Here is a 22,179-nt window from a genome sequence, read left to right as displayed (position 1 = left end):
GGACACCTGATTTTTTACCAAATTTCTCTACCTACTGCAGTCCAACATGCCATATATACCATATTGTTCTGCAGCATTCCCCAACCCATAGGAGCACCATTTCAGAGGAAATTAGTGGAAATAAGCTAATTTGCCTTCCAGCAGTGTCCGGTATGGTTTCAAATTGGATAGCGGGCCACATGTTGAGATTCCTGCATTGCAGGGGTTGGACTAGGTGACCCTGGGGCTCCCTTCCAATTCTATGGTCTTTTATGTTACATATTGAGAATATAATGAAACCTATAACTATAGTTCAATATGAAATCTGGTTTCCAAACAAATCAAAATCTGACTTCCATGCATGTGAAAAGATAGAGCTGTGTCAATGCACAATAGTTCAGTTCTTCTGAAAAAAAGTTACACATCGCTATAAATGTATGCAATTTTTCCCTGGTATTTATCAGTCAACTTCAATATTAGTTTTTATTTACCATGTTAGGGTAAATTGTGTTTGTATTTTTTTTTTATTCTATGTTTTTATGTGCTGAGAATTCCAATGCATATAATTATATGGAGAAAGCTGAAATGCAGAAATGACAAGAATTAACAGGAGTTTTAGAAACTCACAGGAATCTCCCCACCCCCAACCCCAACCCCACATAAATATCTTGTTCCTCAGGCACTTGCAGGATATTACTTCATAATCAAATGGTAATTACCCAAATTTAATTCAAAAACTAATGAAAAGTTCTGCTTAGATTAGAAGACTGCTTTCAGAATTATTATTATTATTTTAGAGACAATATTGCCTTTGACATATTCATTTAGGGACTACACCAAGTTGGCAGAAATCCAATTCACCTTGCTTCTAAAGCAAATAGCCCTTTTCTACAGGTTCTAAAAGTCAACTGGCAGAAAGTGCAAGATAAATATTAGTCAGTTTTAACCATCAAGCTATTCCCTTTCAAAGAGTCTCATGCATTTCTTAATATGCCCTTCAGCATTAGGCTTTGCAAAATAATTTATCATTCTGGTAATACAGTGGCATAAAGCCAGCAAATCAGGCTCACTGCATTTTGTCATCAAAAACAGATTCCGTTTCATCTATAAGAAAGCAAGACTAGCCATGTTGCTGAAGCCATGTCACTTGTTTTGACACAGTTTTCCAATGCCTTTTGGCAGCAATCCATTTATTTCGGAGCATGCCAGCAATATAGACCACACACTATAATAAATAATGCAAGTTGTTGGAGTAAGAAAAGTAGGTGAACACTTCACCTTGTGAAAAAAATTGCAGAAATGAAATCAAAATGAAAAAAGAATGAAATGCAACATATGAGTACGGTAATAAACTTTTATTGTAATAATACTGGGGAAATGATCTTAGTATGAGATGCAAGTATGAGCCAGATCGTATTTGTTACTGGCTTGAAGTTTTCAACCATTATCAATCCCAAACACTTGATGAAAAATACACTGTCCCAGGATGAGTACAGCCTTGTGTGTACACAGGGAAGCTACAGAATGTAAAGAAACACTACAGTAAGGGGTTCTTCGCTTCCCCAAAAGGCCACAACAGGGGGAAAAACTCATATTGTATCTGGGACCAGCTATGTGGGAAACTCCTGTTCCTCCAAACCTCACAGTAATCTTTGGAGGAACAGGAGTTTCAATATGCTCATAGAATTCAACTGTCTGCAAACATTTCTTCAGTTCAGGAGAAGCTGTCTGGGGGGGCAGGGTTGTTGTTGTTGTTTGGGGGGCAGGGTTGTTGTTGTTGTTTTGAAGTGAATAAAGGGACTGGTCTCAGTGAGCAACCTTGGCACAGAGAATACATAAAACCTCTGATTCAGGGGCATGACCAAAACACAACACACACATCACTTTAAACATTCCAAATGGGTCAGCCTCAATGTATCTGTTCCTCATTATCTGTCCTTCTTCAAATATAGTCATCTTCTGAAACGTCCAAGTATGAATGTATGCTCAACCAATTAATGAACAAGAACCAACATTGCTTTTGCACATGGTCTTAATACCTGTCAGATTCTCTGATGAGCAGGCATTTAAGAGTCTGCAAGATGAATGCAAACACAACCATAAGCTTGCTATCAAAATATTATTATTATTTCCTAGTCTTTGGTGCTCATTTCTCTCTATATATGGGAATATCTAAATAGTATAAGGATGGAGTTTCTTCCAGGAGTGCATGGATCTGATCCGCAACCACCCGCTTAAGAACTTTGCCCAAGAAGGAGAGATTAGCAGCTGGCCAGTAGTTACTTAGATCTTCCAAATCTAGGGAAGGTTTTTTTGTGGAGTGGTTTTACCACTAGCTTCTTCAAGCATGCATCACTCCCCACACAATTAATCACTCCCCACACATTAATCACCTCCCTGGCCCAGACAGGGAGTGATATGAAATGAGCTTTTTCACTCATGGAAGAGCAGATCTGTATCCAATCCAATAAGCTTTCTCTCCTTCAGGTCAGCTGAGTTAATTGCCAGCTATTCCTAAGCTCAGTTGTTGTTTTTTTAATAAAAATAAAAATAAATCATTTTTACTTTAATAATAAACATAACACTTCTGTTAAATGCAATCTGTCATGCCTCTCAGAACATTATGCATTGTAACTTTTATATTCAATCCATCCATTTGTTACATTTACTTTACCCCACAATACTAGTCTTGTGATTGAAAATTCTACAGCACTCTACCGAAGATGATAAATTCAATTAGGAAAAAAGAGCTGGTTTTCTGTAGGCTTGCACTTGAATGCTTGATACAAGCGGGATGAACGCAACAATAATGAACACCAGGTTTTACAAAAAAGAAAAAGAAAAACAACTACTTAGTAAAATTAACTGAACTGCCATGCTGGGTCAGTAGGCTTTAACTACTTACATCTTCACACTCTCATGTCGATGGAGACAACAACATTAAGCAATTACAAGCCATGCACAAATGGATGCATTCTTTACTGGCAATAATTAAGTTCTCTCACAGCCATTTTTCACTCTCTTAGGAAGTGGATTATATTTTCTCATGGATCTTTAACTTTATGCTCCCTACAGACTGAGACGAAAACAAGCATTTTGAAGAATTCAGAGCTAGGTTGGAGAGCTTTCCAAATACCTACAAATAAATTTGAATGGGTGTATGAAAATGGGAACTTCAGAACAGATTGTCCTTCAAGATGGCTATTGGATTTGACTTCTCTGTAGCCAATATTAAACTCTCAGGGCAATGCATATCCACCAGAAGTTAAGCTAATATCCGGCAGAAGCCTATGGAATTCTTACCTGAGTTCAAGATAGGAATAGTGTCTATTTATTATTATTTTTAAATCTCTTTTTGCATAGGTTACCATCTACAAACCACTTACGCTAATGTCCTTTAGCCTTCAATATACCTACTTGTGAATCACATTATTGTGTCCTTTCAGCACTGTTATAAATTGGCTGGGGGGAAATGATGGATTTCAAGTTATACTATGAAATATTGTCTCTCAGATAACACGCACAAATTAGTAAAGAGCTGGCAAATCATGTTTGGCTTAACTGGTATAAATGAACTGATCATTTAAAACAAATGATGGTCCCAATTACAGATGCAAGATTGCAATATTTATTCACCTTTAGCAAGGCAGTGGCATTGATCTTCCAAGAAGACAAATTAGCATCCCTTTGGACCATTCACCAAGTTTGTAAATAAATAAAAAAATATTCCTTGCAATCTAATCTCGGTCAATAGAGCAAGTGCATTCAGGAAAATAAGCTTGGAAAATACCACTGGAATCTGATAATGAAAGATATGGCATCTCCAAGACCCACTGATTGGAACCATGTATGAAGATACTTCTATGGTTACAGTAATGAATATATCCTAACTACCAACTTGTGGGAGCATCAAATACTGTGTCGGAAGCAGCTACAGTTGGCTGCTCAGAGAATGGAGGGGCCTGGGAATTGACTGCAATGTACAGGTGTAAATATTTAAATAAACATGGCCAAGTTCACCCAACCTTTTCCACTATTTGCCTTTGCCTCTCTCTGTGTGGTTGCAAAACTTGTAACCTTGGCCCAATTAAGTTGCGATGGGAGGCTTGCAAAAGAAAAATGATGCAATGAGGGGGAAGTGCCACAGTAGGGTTCATACAACGCTGAGCACCAACAAGAGACTACTGCAAATGTTACCATTATTGCATAGGGCAGTGATGGCCAAACCTGGGCCTCCAGCTGTTTTGGGACTACAACTCCCATCATCCCTAGCTAACAGGACCAGTGGTCAGGGATGATGGGAATTCATTGTAGGGTATTCATTGTAGGTAAAGGTGGTTTTGGCTTGTTTCTCATGATAGCTCTAAAAGACTTGCCAGTCCCAAACGGTAAAGTAAGGAAGGATCTAGAAGCTCTAGAAGAAGCCACATGGGAGTCAGCAATGAGCCACAGAAAAATATTGTTTTTATGATAGAACCAGAAACAAAAGACTACAGAATAATACCTGTGGGGGGGGGGGGAAGTCAGAAAATGCAGCAAAATGAAGGTGGTTATTTGCTCTAAAAACATGCTTATTCAGAGTGGTGCTTTTTGGGGGGTGGGGGACTTGTTTCTTCCACTTTAAGAAGATCCATAACGTTTGAAACCCAGAAATGTTCCACTTGTGTGATTATCAAGATTTTTAATCCTTTCATGAATTCAAACCCTTCTATTTCTGAATGTGAAGCATTGCAGTTGTACACCCCAAAGATTTGAGAACAATCCTTTTCTGTCTTGTTTCAAAGGGTCTCCACCAAAGAAGTCAGCTGTTACATATTTCTCATCCCATTATGTAGCTTTAATCTTACCAATTTGACTCACAGAAATGTTTGGTAGAGAACCTACGGATCAATAGATGAACATCCCAACAATGTAAATTTCACTCCACCAGGTTAGAATAGATTTATTCCCTGCTGTGAAGGTATGTCCTTTATCAAGTAAATTAGGTCATTCAGAAGAAATATTTATTTTGTACTAACCATTTCCTTTGGGGGGGGGGGGAATCAATTCACTAGATCAGAAGCTCTGTATGTTATCCTGTGACAGGTCTGCTCCCTCTGTCTGAGCAAATAAAGATCTAAAATCTTATTTACTAGATCACCATCTTAAGATTTCTTGAAGTGCCCTTTAGATATACCTCCAGCTGTGTGAAAGCTGCTGTTTTTTTAGTCAATCCCATGTGACTATGGGCTGTATCTGAATCACACAACCACATGTACAGGGTCCAGTCATGTGGGTCTTTCTCACAGAATCAATATCATACACTTGACTCTCATGAAACCAGCTCTGCTGGCATGGTTGCAGCTGTGAGACATAGCCCCAGTCCCATGTGATAAATTCATGAAAGAGCTGCTGTCACACAGCTGGAAATTCACTTCAAGGACACTTGGCTGATTAATGCAGTGGACTTGGGTCACACTTTAGCCTACATTGGCTTGTAGCAGTTAAGTGATCACTGTTTTCTTCTGTTTCTTACATTTTGGAGAGAGAGAGATAATATGAAAAAGAGAAATATACAAAGGAAACACAGAGAGCAATTTACTTCAAAATTAAAGGTGGGTCTCTAGCAGATGTCAGCAGCGGAACCCACATCTGAAACCACTGAAGGTCCAATGTAGACATTACAATTCTAATCTGAGTGTCACTCCTAGAAACTAAACTTATATTTGATCCAGGCAAATTAAGCCCAAAGCCTACAAATTTAAATTGGATAATTAAATAAATATTTAAGCCTTGCTTGTTCCATCAGTGGAACTCAAAAGCGTTTACACAGCTGGTGACAACTTGCCTTCTAAATGAACGCTGTAGGCTGAAGCTAAATTTTAGAAACTTTCTGTACGTTCTTTGTACTCGGTGAGTTACCTGGATCACACATTAGGTCTTTGCTTATATCCAGGTATGAAAAGCACTCAAAGGAATAGCCCTGCCTTTGGAGAATACAACCAGTGAGACTGCCCTACCCGAAGGAGTCTCAAAGTGGCTAACAATCTCCTTTCCCATCCTCCCCCACAACAAACACTCTGTGAGGTGAGTGGGGCTGAGAGACTTCAGAGAAGTGTGACTAGCCCAAGGTCACCCAGCAGCTGCATGTGGAGGAGCGGAGACGCGAACCCGGTTCCCCAGATTACGAGTCTACCGCTCTTAACCACTACACCACACTGGCTCCCAGACTACAACAGTGCAAATGTTAGAGTCAAGTGCTTGCATTCGCCCCACCCCACACGCTGCTGACGATCAGCTTTGTTTTGTTACTGTAGTCAAGTATTCATACAGATAATATATGCCAATGTACTTTTTCTATATAATCTGATCAACAGAACAGACAGGTCAGAGTTAAAATCAGAGTTAAGGCTATATCATGGAGGGCTGCCATGTCTGTTGGGCAGGGTCAGATATACTTTCACAGGTTTCCGTGATTCCAAAAAGCTTAGTGAGCCCCATGTTTAACATCTGCACCTTTTGTGCAGAAGAAGAAGAAGAAGAAGAAGAAGAAGAAGAAGAAGAAGAAGAAGAAGAAGAAGAAGAAGAAGAAGAAGAAGAAGAAGAAGAAGAAGAAGGGTAGTTTGGATTTGATATCCCGCTTTATCACTACCCGAAGGAGTCTCAAAGCAGCTAACATTCTCCTTTCCCTTCCTCCCCCACAACAAACACTCTGTGAGGTGAATGGGGCTGAGAGACTTCAGAGAAGTGTGAGTAGCCCAAGGTCACCCAGCAGCTGCATGTGGAGGAGCGGAGACGTGAACCCGGTTCACCAGATTACGAGTCTACCGCTCTTAACCACTACACCACACTTTGTAAAGCAATAGGCTTTACAAAGAGAATTCAGTATGTGGTTCCCTCTACAGGTTCTTCAGCACTGGTTGGACCTTGGGCTTTATTTTTCAATCTGGCCGCGCTCTGCACTATTTGCCAGTTCTTTGTTCTCCACAGACTTCCATGAGGCAGAAAAACTCTTTTAACTTTTGAACCCTCACTCATGACTTTGCCAAAGGAATGCAGGATTGCGCTCCACAATACACCCGAACAAAGTACATTACAAAAATTAGAAATAAATACAGTATTTGATATGCTTTCTTGGGTGTGGGTGGGTGGGTGCGTGTGGGTGGGTGTAGGAAAGGAGTTCAAGTGTCCATTTTTAGCACTTTTAAATTTGTTGTACCTGTCGCATCTTTTTATATCAGATTGGCTGGAAGTATGGCACACTCATGGAATTAATCAGGAAGATCATGTATGCCAAGCTTCAAGCTTCAAATAGCTCAATTGCTGCCATTTTTATAAACCTTTAGAATCTTGAGTCTTTTAATAGTGGAAAGTTGTTTTCCCTGCTTGCCTTAACTACAGGACCACTCTTGTATGCCTGTAAGTTTAATATAGTGAAGTGGATGGGTGAACTAGTCTTTACTGTTACAGGACTCTTAAGTGAAACGGCTCTCCAGTATTTCCAATTTAAAACAGAATAAACATTTGATTAAAGTTATTCACCCAGATAAATGCATGGAAATTGACCAATGCCAATATGCCAGGGTTTCATAATTAATTTCCAGCATTCAAGAAGTTGGTTGTTTTGGAACGCTTTTAATAGCTTAAAACGGGAAAATACCAAAGCCTTACTTTATGGCTTTGATAAAGCAAATACACTTGGTTTTACTAGTTTCTTTGTGTCAATCCATTCCCCGCCCCCCTACTTTCAAGTGGGTAGTAAGTTTCTGAAAATTTAGGGGAAACAAAGAATGTGTCACAAGGGTAGCTATATGTAGAAAAGAAATTGAGGCAAGGGCAATCCAGACAAACCCAAAAGCTGTAGAAAGCAACTGATGTCACAGAGAAAGTAACATCACGTAATGAAGGTTCCTCTTGTAAATGATCTGCTGTATTTGTGGGAGGCTCAAACAGGTGACAAAAACAAATCCTTCTACATAGTGACAGAATAGATATCCTCCTTCAAACTGACGGAATAGATAATCAGCTTGCAGCAGGTGGACTGCTCAAGAGGGATGATGAAGGCAAACCATCTGCCCTAAGATAGACTTGCTTTGCCTTTGGAAACAAGTCAGTCCTCAGCTGTGATGCCACGCTCTTGCTATCTTACATCTCTGTACAAACCCATATTTTGCAGGAGCAGTAGGTATAGAGGAGAAAATAGACAAAGATAAATTATTCATCAGGCATCTGTCTATCCACTTGCTTTTCTTCTGAATATAGAAAATTATTTGATTCTTGGACCTACTGCAGAGAGAGAAAGGAAAAGGAAAGGGGAGAGGAGAAACAAACCTTCCTGACAATTATCTATTGTGGGAACTGTTTGACAGTGCGGTCTCCAATTTTCCCTTTACAATTTATCTATCTATCTATCTGTTATGAAAACCAGGGTATAAGCATCTTTATAAATTGAAACTTCACCAGAAATGTTAATGGGCTTCCCCATATTCTAGTCTGACTCTTTCACTGCAGTGAATGGTAAAGCATTTGAGTACACCATTAGCTTATTTGTGCATGAAAACGAGAGCCAAATTCGTCAGCTATTCTGGATCCTTTAAAATCGACAGTATGGATTAGGGGTTGTCAACCTATTTGGTCCATGAGCACATTTGCAAAACAGAAAATAGTTGCAAGCATCACACACACACACACACACACACACACACACACACACACACACACACCAGTTCTATTGGCAATAAGAGAATGCCTCTTTCAAGCCTAATTTCAGCAAGGGGAGGAGACCCCCTAGGCGCATGGAAACCCCTGGCATAAATGTGCAAGCAAAGAATGCTACCTCCAAGGCTCTACACTTCTAATTGTAGAATCTGGAACCCTATATCCAGCATTTCACTGCAGTACAATCTCAACCTTCTTTTCATCATTTCATACCAATTATTTATTTAGAGGTAATAGAAGTAATTTCTAGCATACCTTCCTTTAACTTGTGTGTTTCCTCCAGTGTGATCTGGGCACAGTATACTTCTCGGACCTGTACCCCACCTCCACAAAGGGCTGAGTGCTTATGGTGTTGGGGATCCTGCTGTTCTAGGAGGAGAGTGACGTCACATTCTTTCCATTCAGATGTTCTCCATGAATATCTTGCAGAAAATCACAAACATTAATTCATGTAAAAACGTGTTTGTTATAAGTAGCTAATAAATTATTGAAACGGCAATCCTAAAGACACTTGTTGGGAATAAATCCCACCAAACACAAAAGGACTTACTTTGGATTCCTCTGCATGTCTTGGTATTCCCCAAATCAAAACGCAACTGCCAGAAAAATTGCTAAGGGAATAAAATTCCCACAATACTTATAGTTTATCTGTAAATAAGAAAAGCTATACATTTTTCTTTCTTTTTAGAAATAACTCTGAAGCCTGACAAAAAAGCTTTAAAGGACTGAAAAGAATCCAGCTGGTGCTTTTGTGCTCAAGAAAGGGGCCTTTGATCCAGTGGTTGCTGTCATTAATAGACAAGGGGCAATATTTGCCCATTCGTTCTCCCCTCTGCAGTCTTCGGTACCACCCAAAACAGTTTCAGGATATTAAAAGATCCCACAGGATAGAAAATGGGTATTGGGAGCCATATGGGGTGGCTAAAATAACATTTCCCCCTCCATTACAGAGGTATACATGGGATCTAAAGGCCTCCCTCTAAGAAAGCAGAGTCCATCTCTCAAGGAAGTCTGTTCCACTGTTCCATGAAGCAACTGGATGCATAAAAGCTCACACATTTTGGAATTTTTTAAAAAAGTCCAGACCCATTAGATTGTTCAAAACTTTCTTCAAAACATAACACAAAACCAGTAATTGATACATCCAAACAGTTCCATAAGACATATGCCTGTCAGCATCTTCTTAGGAATAAAACAACTTATAATCAGATCTGGCAAATATAGCTCCCTCTCTCACAGGCTCCATTAGCCTGCATTCCAGCCCCAAGGTTATTGAGCTCCTGGAAATCCATTTACACATCCTTACTCCCACTCTAGGTAAAGGTAAAGGTACCCCTGACCATTAGGTCCAGTTGCACGACTCTGGGGTTGCGGCGCTCATTTCGCTCTATAGGCCGAGGGAGCTGGCATTTGTCCGCAGACAGCTCCCAGGTCATGTGGCCAGCATGACTAAGCCACTTCTGGTGAACCAGAGCAGCGTACAGAAACGCCATTTACCTTCCCGCCAAAGCAGTACCTATTTATCTCTACTTGCACTTTGACGTGTTTTCGAACTGCTAGGTGGGCAGGAGCAGGGACCGAACAACCGGAGCTCACCCCGTTGCGGGGATTCGAACCGCCGACCTTCTGATCAGCAAGCCCTAGGCTCTGTGGTTTAGACCACAGCGCCACCCTCGTCCCTCTAGGTGGGAACAAAAGACCAAAGGGCAACTCCCTTCAAAATGGCGATTTGCAATTCAATAGGGCAAAACACTCACATGTGTTAGCTAGCAGAGAACAACAATAGTTAATTATCAACCCATGTAGGAGTACAGATAGCTTAAATCAGCCCCATGGAAAATCCCCACATTAAAACCTTCCGTTATACACATTCAGGCATGTTCCATTTCAGTGTGAATTAAACAAATATACTTAACAAGAATAACATGGGGGGACTTTGTAAAAAGCCTTGAAATCAAGAGACTCTACATCCACAGCGTCCTCCTGGATCCACTAAGCTTGTAACGCTATGAAAAAAAAATGAGATTCGTCTGACATGACTTATTTTTGAGAAACCCATGTTGGGTCTTAATCACAGCAGCCTTTTCTAAGTGCTCACAGATCAACTATTACCTAGTTACCTAGGTCTTCTTTGCCCACTTTCAGTCCTCAGGGACATCACCTGTTCTCCAAAAATTCTCAAAGTTTATAGGCTCTTAGATTGCACCTGCAAGCTCCTTTAGTACCCCTGGGTGCAGCTAATCTGGCCCTGGAGATCTGAATTCATTTAAAATAGCTAGGTGTTCCCTTAACACCAACAGGCAACCAAAAGCACCAACTCAATTCCAGCCACTTTCTTCACATCCCAATAAACTACTAGTGTTTCTATTGGTTTCATTTTGCTTATTCAAAATATTTGTATTCTATAATTTAACTACGGTGGCCTTTATGGCGCTTGACAATTTAAAACACTATAATATACCAACAATAAATGGGCTAAAGAGACAGGGAGTAATAAGGTACATAGCAATTCAAAAGCAGAGAAATTACCATTAAAAGCTGAAGTAAACAATGCAAACTTAGCCTGAGATTTAAGCAGTAATAGTGTAATAAAATATAACAAATCTCAGGCTACATAAATATGTGTGTGTAAAATGCACACACACCCTTTTAACAGCCCAGGGTAGTACTAGGTGGACTCAATTCGACCCAGGGTGATCTAGGATTGCCTCAACCCAATCCAGGTAAATTCCAGGCCAACCAGAATTAGTTTGTGATCTGGCTCAATCTGGTGTACAACTCTACTATTGATTAATTATTATGAGCACCAGTGTTTCAAACTGTGTTTCATAAAGTAAAATATTCCAAAAATTATTCCAGATTCTAATTATTTACAAATAAATAATGGAAAATGAAGTTGATGCTTACACTTCTCAGCATCAGCTTAAATTATCCAAACTATCAGTGTCTATTTTGAAAGGTCTTTAGAATTCTGTACTGCATGGAGATGCTTACAAAAATACTGATTACTTCTAATTCACAGTACTTTTTAGATGAACTGTCATTCTCTCATTTAAATACACACTGTTTTGTGTGCAGTTGGAAAAACAGGCAAAATTTATGATTAGCAAAAAGAAAAGAACAAACAAAGGAACCGAATCTCTACAAGACAGCCTTCTTACATGACAAATATGACATTGTCCTCCCACAATGCATAAATCAGAATAGGAGGTGTAACTTTCCGTAGGTTTAACTTAAAAAAAACACCCTTCCATAATGTGGCTTATCTTTTCTTCCATACAGACAATTTCAATTCTGAAGTAGTTAGCTGAACAGCAACAAGGCAAAGTACTGTGTTTTGTTTCCCATCACATTAATGTCACATTTTTCAAGGCTAAATGGAAACCGATTTATAACACCAAATGCTTAAGGGTAGGTGCACACTCTTGTTTAGTCACTAACAACTCTTGCTTTAAGTAGATGTGTGTTGATTTAAATTAGTGTTTAGGCAAATAAGCAAAGAGTCACTGCAGGTGGGAACCCCATTGAAAATGTTTAGCATTGCTGAAGCATAGACAGCAGAAACAGGGCTGTGTAGCACATTTCTAAATTTGAAAAAACTTTAAAAAGGTACAACAAAGTTAAGGCTGAAATCCTATGGGCCATGGGAGAACATCCCAAGGGGCGTTAAGAGTATGGAGAGTGAACTTTGTGGGTGAAGAAGGAGCTATGCCCACAGAAGGATCCTCTTTTCATCTGTGAAAACATCTGCAGGTGTTTCATCTCCACTGCCAGTGCTCTGATGAAGGAGACAGTAAAAGGGAGGTGTTCTAGGGACCTGTTTCAAGGTGGATCCATGGATGCTTCAGATTTGCTGGATGCAAAGCCTTCCCTCTCCTGAAATGTGCTGGAACTCAGGTAGGCGCCATTGTCATTATAAGAGAACAGGTGAGGCATTATTGGTAAGTTTCGACAACCTCTTTTTCTAGAAAAATAGCACTGCTGATGCTGACCAGCAAAGCACAAACAAGGAAGGAAGTTGGGGCATGATTCTTTATGTTTGGATAACTGAATTTTCACATAACAAGTGGGTGGATAGCGGGACCCGTGTGTATATGACAAAAGTAAGCAGAGAAGCACTTTCTCGTTAACCCACAAGTGTGGAATATTGATGTAGATCTGTTTCAACCTCTCCATGCCCCTCAACCGGAAAGCAAAAAAAAATGCCAGACAAAAAAACCATAGATATGAGGTTGGAGTGTCATATAGAGTGGTTCTGTGTCATACAGAGGATAGTCTTCTGGAGTCATCCTCTAGCTGAAGTGATGTCTGGCCCAAGTCTGATGATGATGATGATGATGATGATGATGATTCTCTGCTCATCTGATTGGTTTTTTTAAAGATTAAGTAGCATAAGAAGGGAGAGCAGGTTAACACTTGGACAGCAGACTTGGCACATAATCACAGTCTTGCTTACTCCGGTGCATTTCTATTTATCATAATTATTTATAAAGTGGCATCTCACATATGCACATTTATGCAAATCTGTACCCTGCCTTCCTTATTTAGTGATGCGTTTCCTCTTTCGGGTGATGTGCAAGTGGCCACCTGTACAACACATCAAACACAACAAAATATTTCAAACTTGGACCATTGTTCATGCCTCATATTTTATGTCTCCTGTTATTGATAAAAATTGTAGGAAGATGCTGCAGATACAAATTTCTTTCCTCACTCCTTAGCGGGCAGCTGGTGTATTTCAGTCACATGACTGTCATGCGTAACAACTCATTGTGCACAGAGAACAAAATCAGCCATGCAATCTACCCTTTTGTCTTACTGATTGACATGAATTGGGGATGGAAAAGTAAAAATCAGCATACAAGAGCTCCCCCCCCCCACAAGATCTAATCAAGCAACATTTTTTTTTATGTAAGTGCCCTCTCTCTCCTACTGAAAGCAAGACATACATGGATGATGAGCAGGTTGCTGATTTTGAAGTAACACGATTGTATAGTGCACACCACACTGATGACCTCTGTACTGGTTTTTTCCACTCAGAAAGATTTCATAAGTATTACACCACCTGCTTCAGAAGAGCCAGGAGCAGATAGCAAAATTCAGGGCTCTTTTCAATACAACAATAATCTAAGTCTATGAAACTTTTAAGAGGCACTTGAAACTCCAACCACTCAAGAAAAACTTCTACCATTATGATAGAATGAAGACTCTTGAAGCTAAATCACCAGATAGAAATTAAAGAAATGAACTAAATACGAGCACCAAGCTCAACAATGATATGAGCAATCCTAAGGAAATGTATCTATGATAGGGTAACCATACATAGCCAGAATAGGGCAGTGTGAAACAATGTCCGGGCGGAAATCGCTGAAATGTTTGGGAAAATTCAGATGTCTTGCAAGACTAAAAAAATGCCCAACAACTTTGTCCAAAGAAAACCAAAACTAAACTTAATGTGTCCAGATTTTCACTTTTTGAAACATGGCAACCACTAATGAATCTATGATAAGAGCAGAAGTCACTTCTATGACTATCAGCTACGAACTTGTCTGCTAAGGATCCAACCCCTTGCCTGCATACAAGACAGTATATGCACAACTGCAGGGTGGGGTGAGGTGGGGGTGGCAGTATAGAAATCATGTTGAGCATGCTCCTCTGTGCACTTGCCTGGGTAGCTCAGAAAATGACCAGATTGTCTCCCTTATACACCTTTGCAGAGCATAGATGCCCAGTGTGCTGCTGTAGCAGCTTCCATTCTGTACACATGAATCTGCATGGCTTCTAAACCCATGAATCTAATATTACTGTTTGAAAACAGTGCAGCTGAACCACCCTGCTACATGACCAGCTGCTATATGTGACTGCTGTTTGTTTGTTTGTTTGGTTGGTTGGTTGGTTATCCTTGTCAAACTGCATAGCAGGTTTCAATTAAATACCCCTTTCTGTTCTCCCATTGCAAACGAGTAGCTAGATTTCTAGCCTGCTACACAAACCTTCAATTACATTCAAATCCAAACATGAAACTTTCATCTTGACAAACTTTACATTTCCCTGGGAACACTTTCAGACATAGCAACAAACCATAGTTCGTCATAACAATAAGGCAATGAAGTGAGTCAAGACTGCACACACCTTCCTGTACACATGGAATATAAAGTTCCTGGTCAACTTCACACCAGGTACCCTGCAGATCTGGAGCTGGATTTTACACGGCCACAACCTCCCTTTGATGCCTCTGTCCCTTCTGCCCACTTTCTGTGTCACCAATAGGGCTGTTAGGACTGATGCTGGCTGGGGACAGGAATAGGAATAAAAGAGGCAGACCGCAGAGAGCAGCTCACCAAAAGCTGTTGACTTCCTGTCCCTATAATACAGGAGCAATGGTGTCAGGTGACCTGTTTCTACCTGCACAGCTTGCTCAGTGTTCTCCTAGCACTGACAAGCAGCTAATAGATGGTTCTTGGCAAGCACTGTGCAAGACGCTTTGCAGGCACCACCAATCAGCAAAGCATCTTTCACCAAAAACCCACCTTTACCTGTCATACACCTGATGGTCTGTGGGCTGGCAGTCCCACCCAGGACCATCTAAGGTGGTCTAAGACAAGCAATTTATGTGGCTGTATTTCAAGTCACTCTTGCTCTCGGTGCTGACAGAGGGGATGGAGAGAGAGTAAAAATGGGTCTCTCTTTAAAAGATGCCACAGAGGGAGTCATAGCGCACATGCATGCACATGCACAGACATACACACAGGTGTACAGACAAATCTGCACTGATGCATGCCCTCACTGGGCCACAGGCCAAGCAAGTGATACCAGATGAACAAAAGTTACTAAACCACCCAATGTATTTGAGGTTCAGACTCTCTTTGAATAAAGGGAAAAGGAAGGCAAGGAATCTACCTTGGGCATGGATGAGCACGATCACCTCCTCCAACATTGCAGGCTTCCCTTTCTTCTGTTTCAGGACATTCTCGGCCGGCTCCTACAGCAACATGCTTTACACTCCGAGTTCTAATTCGGTATCCTGGTGAGAGATCCCCTGAGTGACAAGTCTTTGAACAGGAGCTCCATGAAGACCAATCTGATGTTTCACAGTCTTTAGGCATAACACAGGACTGAAAGGTCAAAGGGATGGTTTCTTGGACACAAAGGCTGTGATAAGAAAGTATTTTGTTAACAACACCACAACAACCCTGAAGCATTCTCTCTTATACCTGGTCTGTGATTAAACAGAAGCAGGAAGGCTATGAGCATTCCGTAATAGGCAGATCTGCAAGTTACATTTTACCAAGCCTCCACTGGGAAGAGAGAAACCCAAGAAATTCCAGGGCCATGGCAAAAGCAACAACTCCATGTCTGGTTAAAATTCATGTTTCTTTAAAATTATGTAAGTCCACAGCTATCTTGAAAGAGTTCTAGCATTCCCCTTCCACACACAATTTCAGGGACACTACTTGCAACTGTTTGAATGGCAAAGCCAAGCCACTGCTTGGAAACTAAGGCAACCTAGGCAAAGGCTGCATGCAAATGCCATATAGAAGACACCTCCACTAATGTGTTTATTCCCCAAATAAATAAATATCTGAATCATAAATTTCATGAAATGAAAGGCAAGCTGAAATGCCCCCTTTCTTCATAATGTCTCACGATGCTACATTTTTAAAACAGGATCACGGTGTTTAATTACCCATAATGTGAGGTTAATTACACTAAATGTAGCATAAAATTGCAAAGGTACTAAAGGGTTGTTTCTGCTTTGCAGATGGAAAACTAATTTCATTGATATTTGGTCCGTGTGAAAATCTGAATATGATCTTTCAAGTATTTTATTTGGATACATTATTAGTGGGGTGCTATTACTAGGTGGCATGAACATTCCAACAGAGGTGACCACAAAAGTGATTGCCCCTGTTTGAGTGCTTGCAGCTTAGTATCAAGGCAAACGGGATGGACAGGTCCCAGCTGAGCTCAGTTTAGCAAATCTCACCACTGCTGCTACCTCCCATTCGACTGCTTCAAGGCCTTGTAACTGACCCTGGATCACGCAAAGGAGGCAGAATCAGGGATGGGCATGGACAGAACCCAAGTGAAGTGTCTTTTTCCACCAGGGACTGCATTGGGAATGCCAATCCCCAGTAGAAAATGACACCACTACCATCCATATCTGATCCAAAGAAACAACTTTCCACATTCCTGTTCCTGAAGTGGTAAAGGAAAATGGTGTCATTAGCACTTACTGCCGATTTAAAAAATGTAAACTGGTGAAGTTATTTTAACAGTTTTCTTTTCCATCTGTGAACCATGTTGCAAGTTTAACTGGTATATATAGAAGCCAACTACCAAAACTCTTGGTGCAACTGGTGCAAACAAGATTAAGACAAGCTATATCTTTGAACCCAAGTATTCTTTCTCTAACCAATAAAAAAATTAACTAGCATAATAAACAGCAGACCCTTAAAAGGCTGTTTCAGTGGTTGTACAAGATGTTCAGCAACATTAATAAAATGCATGCACCTCACATGCAATGACCAAGCCATTGAGAACTACAGATTATGAGAAAATACTGGGAACAGCCTGAGAAACTCATGAGCACAATTACTTCAAAAACTTTTAAAGTTTTTTCATATCGTAGACACACACACCAACTTAGGCCAAATATCAGTGCTAATATATTTTACATTTAACTGTTCTAGAATAGCATGGAATGCTTTCTTCTTCTTCAGGATTTTCTGTTGAGGCATACTCTGCCAAAAAAATACAGCAGTGTTGGTCCACCTCAGTCACCATGATGGAAGGATTAATGCGGCCTGTATGGTAATAATGAAAGTACAGTAATGAACCAGAATAATATTGTTGCTAGCTCAGCAAACTACAACTTATTCTCATTGGCCTGACCAGAGATTCAGCTGCATGAAAGGAAGTGTGCCGAATGAATGAATGAATGAATAAAGCAGTTTATTCCCAGCAGTATCTCTGTGTACAACAGCATGTGTTCCGAGCCATTAAATAGGTTTAAGATGTGCCAACTTGAATAAAATATGGTGGGGGGGGATAGGTAAGCCCTGCCCTGTATAGTCGATCACATGATGTGATGTACGCACACCATATGAATGGCAGGCCCCCTAAAATATTTTATTGGAGGTGGTGAAGACCCCTCAGCCCCTAGGAGTTGGCTCCTATATTGGGTTGCAATTATTTCATCCACAAAGATGTTTCTTCCAGGCTTTGGGTGACTTACATATGTCTGAACTGGTTCTCAATAGCCATGGAAGCTCTGGAAACAAATAACTATCCAGTCCCTTTGATGGAAGAAAACGTGAACGCTGGTTGAAAATCAACAAAACAAAACCTCATTTAAATTGTATTTTATATGTATACACCACTGCCAAAAGTGTCTCTTCAACATATGAAACCTTAGTGCTAAATGAGAGTACATGTGAATGAAACCAAAACACTGTACATGGCAAAATGCACATTCAAAACTAGAGCAGTAGACATTTTTAATAGCCTTTAAAGCATACATCTCTTAAGAATTAAGTTGATCTCTTACCTCAACATAGCATTCTTCCCATCACTTCTCGTACACCTCACCTGCCTTGTTTGGTAACCAATTTCTATATCCCAAGGCTTGGAACTATAGTGTGACCTAGATCTATGAAAACTCTGGAAATTCTCCACCACTTGAAGTTTGAAGGTGCTTCGTTCTGTTGATTCGGAACCAAAATCCAGCATAGTTCTCCCAATCATATTCATTTCCTTAAGGTGAGGCATCCGACACTTACTCCAGGGTCCAACTTTAAGACTGTATGTATATTCCTCTTCCCCATGAGGACAAGACATCCAAACATCGCAAACCCTCGATTCAGTTAGATTTGGGCATTTGGCTCCACCATAGAGTGGTGGAGCAATAACAGAACGGGTTCTGTGTTGTAAACTCTTTCCACAGTGTCTGCCACATACAGACCAGGAGGAAAACTCAGACACTACGCAATCCCGTGGGCAAGGTATTAGGCAAGCTTGTTCCATAGGTGGCTGAGGGGTAAAATATTCACATATCTCATTCTCAACTACTGTTCTGTTCAACTTCTGTATACATTGTACCTTTCTGTGTTGTAATCCATGCTGGGCTGTTACACATGCTGAAGTTCTTGGTCTGACTTCACCAAGGGCAAAAGGAACAAGAACACATAGGTGCCATTCTGAAACTTCCCACTCAAAGAGTTCAAGATGCCAGTCACATATTTTAAAACAGCTCCTCTGGCTTTCAGGTCTGTCACTTTGTTCACAATTTGAATGATGGGTTGTCCACCCTTCAGAATGAACACACCAGACTACTCGGCTCTGAACACCGCCAGAACCACAATCACCTATACATCGTCCCCAATGACCTAAAAGAAAAAGAAAAGGAAAGGAAATCTTAAAGAATTTGTAAAAGTTTGCATCTATGAAGGGAATAACTGGCATGACATGAAAAATGAATTCTGTCTTTGTTAGAAACCCCCTTTCTCAAATTCATCCTTCACCAAGAAACTAACAGAAAATGGGGAGGGAAACGCATTGCAACTACAGACCAGAACAAACAGCTGCAAGCAAGGAATTATGCCCAGCAAGACACACCCAATCCAAGCTTCTTGCATTTCACTGCTGTCCTCTGCAGGGTTTTCACAATATGTGGGGAAAACGTCTTTTTAAAAAACCCATATACCTATTTATTTTTAAACACACACACACACACATGCAGAATGGGGGGGGGTTGTGTCTGAACCTTGCAATTTATAGATCCTGTTTCTACCAGTTTTGCCATAAATATTAAGATATAGGTCAGTTGGCAGAGCATGAGACTCATAATTTCAGGGTTGTAGGTTCAAGCCCCACCTTGAGCAAAAGTTTCCTGCATTGCAAGGAGTTGGACTAGATGCCCCTCATGGTCCCTTCAAGCTCTACGATTCTGTAAAACCACTATCTGTTTTTTTTTCAGCCCACATTTAAAATACAGTATCTTAAGAGCTTAGACTGGAATTCTGCTGGCTTTGACTCAGCTTTTATTCAAGTCTGTCCAAGTTGCACCCTGATGTGCATCCACTGAAGTAGGTAGGTCATCCATCTCTGCTGAATAATTATCTCTTGGCAGCTCTTTCATGGAGGCCTGGTCACATTTACTAATAAGGAAGAGGGAAGAAATGCAGAATAGTCATGAGCGCAAATTGAGAGGGATCCAGGACAAAATTTGAGAGGGGTATTGTTTTGTTTTTGTCATCACTGAGAATTAGTTTTCTATTGGATGCAGAGTTTCATGAAGCGGATCCCAGTGGATTGATTAAACCTATATTCATGCAATACACCCACCTAGGTAATATTTACACCAGGTTGGATATAAAACTGCCATCTGTTAGCATACAAAGCCCAAAAGTAAACCAATGAGAAATCTAGAAAATGGTTGAATTCAGGCATAATAAATTATATTCTGTGCACTGCCTTCTTAAACACTACCCAGCTTTTGGACCTCTTTGACTTTGACTCTCTTCCTTTGACCCAGGACACGGGTAGGAAATATGAGGCCTAGAGGTCAAATATGGCCCTTCTGACCTCTCTATCTGGCCCTTGAACTGAAAAAGGTTCCCCACCCCTAACCGAGGATAAACCTTGATACAGATATGCATTAACACCCATGCCAAAGAGCTGTACAGACCCATTAAAACCAAAGTAGCCAATGTCTGCATTACGCCTAAATGTAATACTTAAGACACAAACTATCTAATTCTTTTCCCCAAGTGACATGTGGCTGTCTTCCACAAAACACATATCAAAACTCTTTAACCTTCCTCAAGTTTTGCCCAGATTCTTTTCAAATTTCACTTATGCCAAAATTTCAGGAAAACTCTGCCTACCGGGCAGAGATTGTGTGCATACATTGGGTGGGAAATGGTCCTCAGCCAAAGAACATCTATACCACAGCTTTCATGGCTTCTCTTGAAGAATGCTGAGAATTTTGTTCTGATTAATGTGATAGTCACACATACATACACACAGTTCCTGGGCCTTCGGGGCTTTGTTAAACCGGCTTAAGTCTACATTGTAGGTATATCCTGACAGTACATTTTCTAGAGGTACAAGTATTTGAACTGTATAAGCTTCTGATAACAGATTGATCAAAAGATGTGATATACAGGGACTCTGAAGGAAATAATTTGCATAACCTCAAGCTGCAATCCAATACTGAGTTGCCTGGGAGTACCGTAAGCACCAATGAACTCAAAGGGATTTACTTCCGAATAGACACAGATAGGTTTCCACTGTCAGTATGTCAGAACAGGATGGCATCAAATTGAGAAGGTAAGAAACCCTTGACTCCCACAACTTTGATTATGATTTGCTGTTTTTTTTTTAGCATTAGAGATATTTGAGGTGAGTTAAACACTAAAAATAAAAGAAATGCAGGCAAACATAGAAGTGATGAAAGGTACGTTTACTTATTATTCTACCATGAACAGAAGTTTCATTTAGGACTTCTGCATACAAAAATAAAATTATCCTCTCTTAAAGGCTAACATATATTAATCAAATTTTCTCTCAGCTTCTTCATATATACCTTCTAGCATCTTCAATTATAAGCAGGAAAATGGGAAATATATACAAAAACTCATTTGAAAAGTAAAAATGGCCTAGAGGCACATGCAGAATTAATATCAATTTATACATTAAAAAGTTTTCTTTTAACATGTTGAATGAATTAGAACAAAATGTATAAAGAAATGATATAGTCACAATGTAAAATTTGTTTCTGAAAGGTTTAAGAAAACCATTTTTAAACTGGAATAACAAATAAAAGGAATAGCTAAAACTGCTGCATCATTAAGACCTCACTTTCTAATCTAATCCTTCAATGTCAGTTCTTTCCACCATTGTGAAGCAAAATTCACAAAGAGTTGGATTGTTTAACCACTAACAAACCATTATGAGATAGATGAGTTTTAAGGCTTTGCGGGTAAAAAAAAGAGAGCACTTTGAAATGGGCCCAGGAACTAATTGACAACTAGAGAATCACCCTCTGCAAATGACCACCCAAGTGGTACAGGAACCAGCGCAAAGTGGGGTCACCCACTCCCAACTCAACCCCTTCCAGAAGGATACCATGGTCAATGGTATTGAAAGCCACCGAGAGGCTGAGGAGAATTATTAGGGATACATTTCCTCTGTCTCTCTCCTGACAGAGCAACATCCGGCCCCCAACCCAGACTGAAATGGATCCAGAAAATCAATTTCCTTCAACAGAGCCTGATTTGTCTTAGAATGTGATTGTTCATTTGTGGTTGGCTGTGGTGATCTAAAATTGATGTGTAAAAATGATGCGGGGGGGGGGGATGAGACATTGCACTACCTTTGTAACCCAAGAAAATCTTTAATAAAAATAATAATTATTTTTTTTTAAAAAAAACCAGAGTCTGATCTGGTCTGCGACCACCCACTCCAAAACCTTGCCCAAGAAGGAGACATTGGCAACCA

The 22,179-nt window shown here is 40.2% G+C and overlaps 1 protein-coding gene across 1 annotated transcript in view; it reads right to left on the bottom strand.

The window, feature by feature from the left end:
• Window positions 1-19,140, bottom strand: part of THSD7B (thrombospondin type 1 domain containing 7B) — a 216,094-nt gene extending 196,954 nt beyond the window's left edge. Inside the window, exons 1-3 of the mRNA XM_035130631.2 lie at window positions 18,227-19,140; window positions 15,577-15,828; window positions 8,932-9,098 (exon numbers count right to left, since the gene is read on the bottom strand). Of these exons, the coding sequence (XP_034986522.2) occupies window positions 8,932-9,098; window positions 15,577-15,828; window positions 18,227-19,140 (1,333 nt within the window). The remainder of the gene's footprint in view (window positions 1-8,931; window positions 9,099-15,576; window positions 15,829-18,226) is intronic.
• Window positions 19,141-22,179: the final 3,039 nt, after the last annotated feature.

This window comes from Zootoca vivipara, chromosome 1, assembly GCF_963506605.1.
Source record: "Zootoca vivipara chromosome 1, rZooViv1.1, whole genome shotgun sequence".
NCBI classification, from domain to species: domain Eukaryota; kingdom Metazoa; phylum Chordata; class Lepidosauria; order Squamata; family Lacertidae; genus Zootoca; species Zootoca vivipara.
This window is presented reverse-complemented; position numbering and strand designations above follow the sequence as displayed.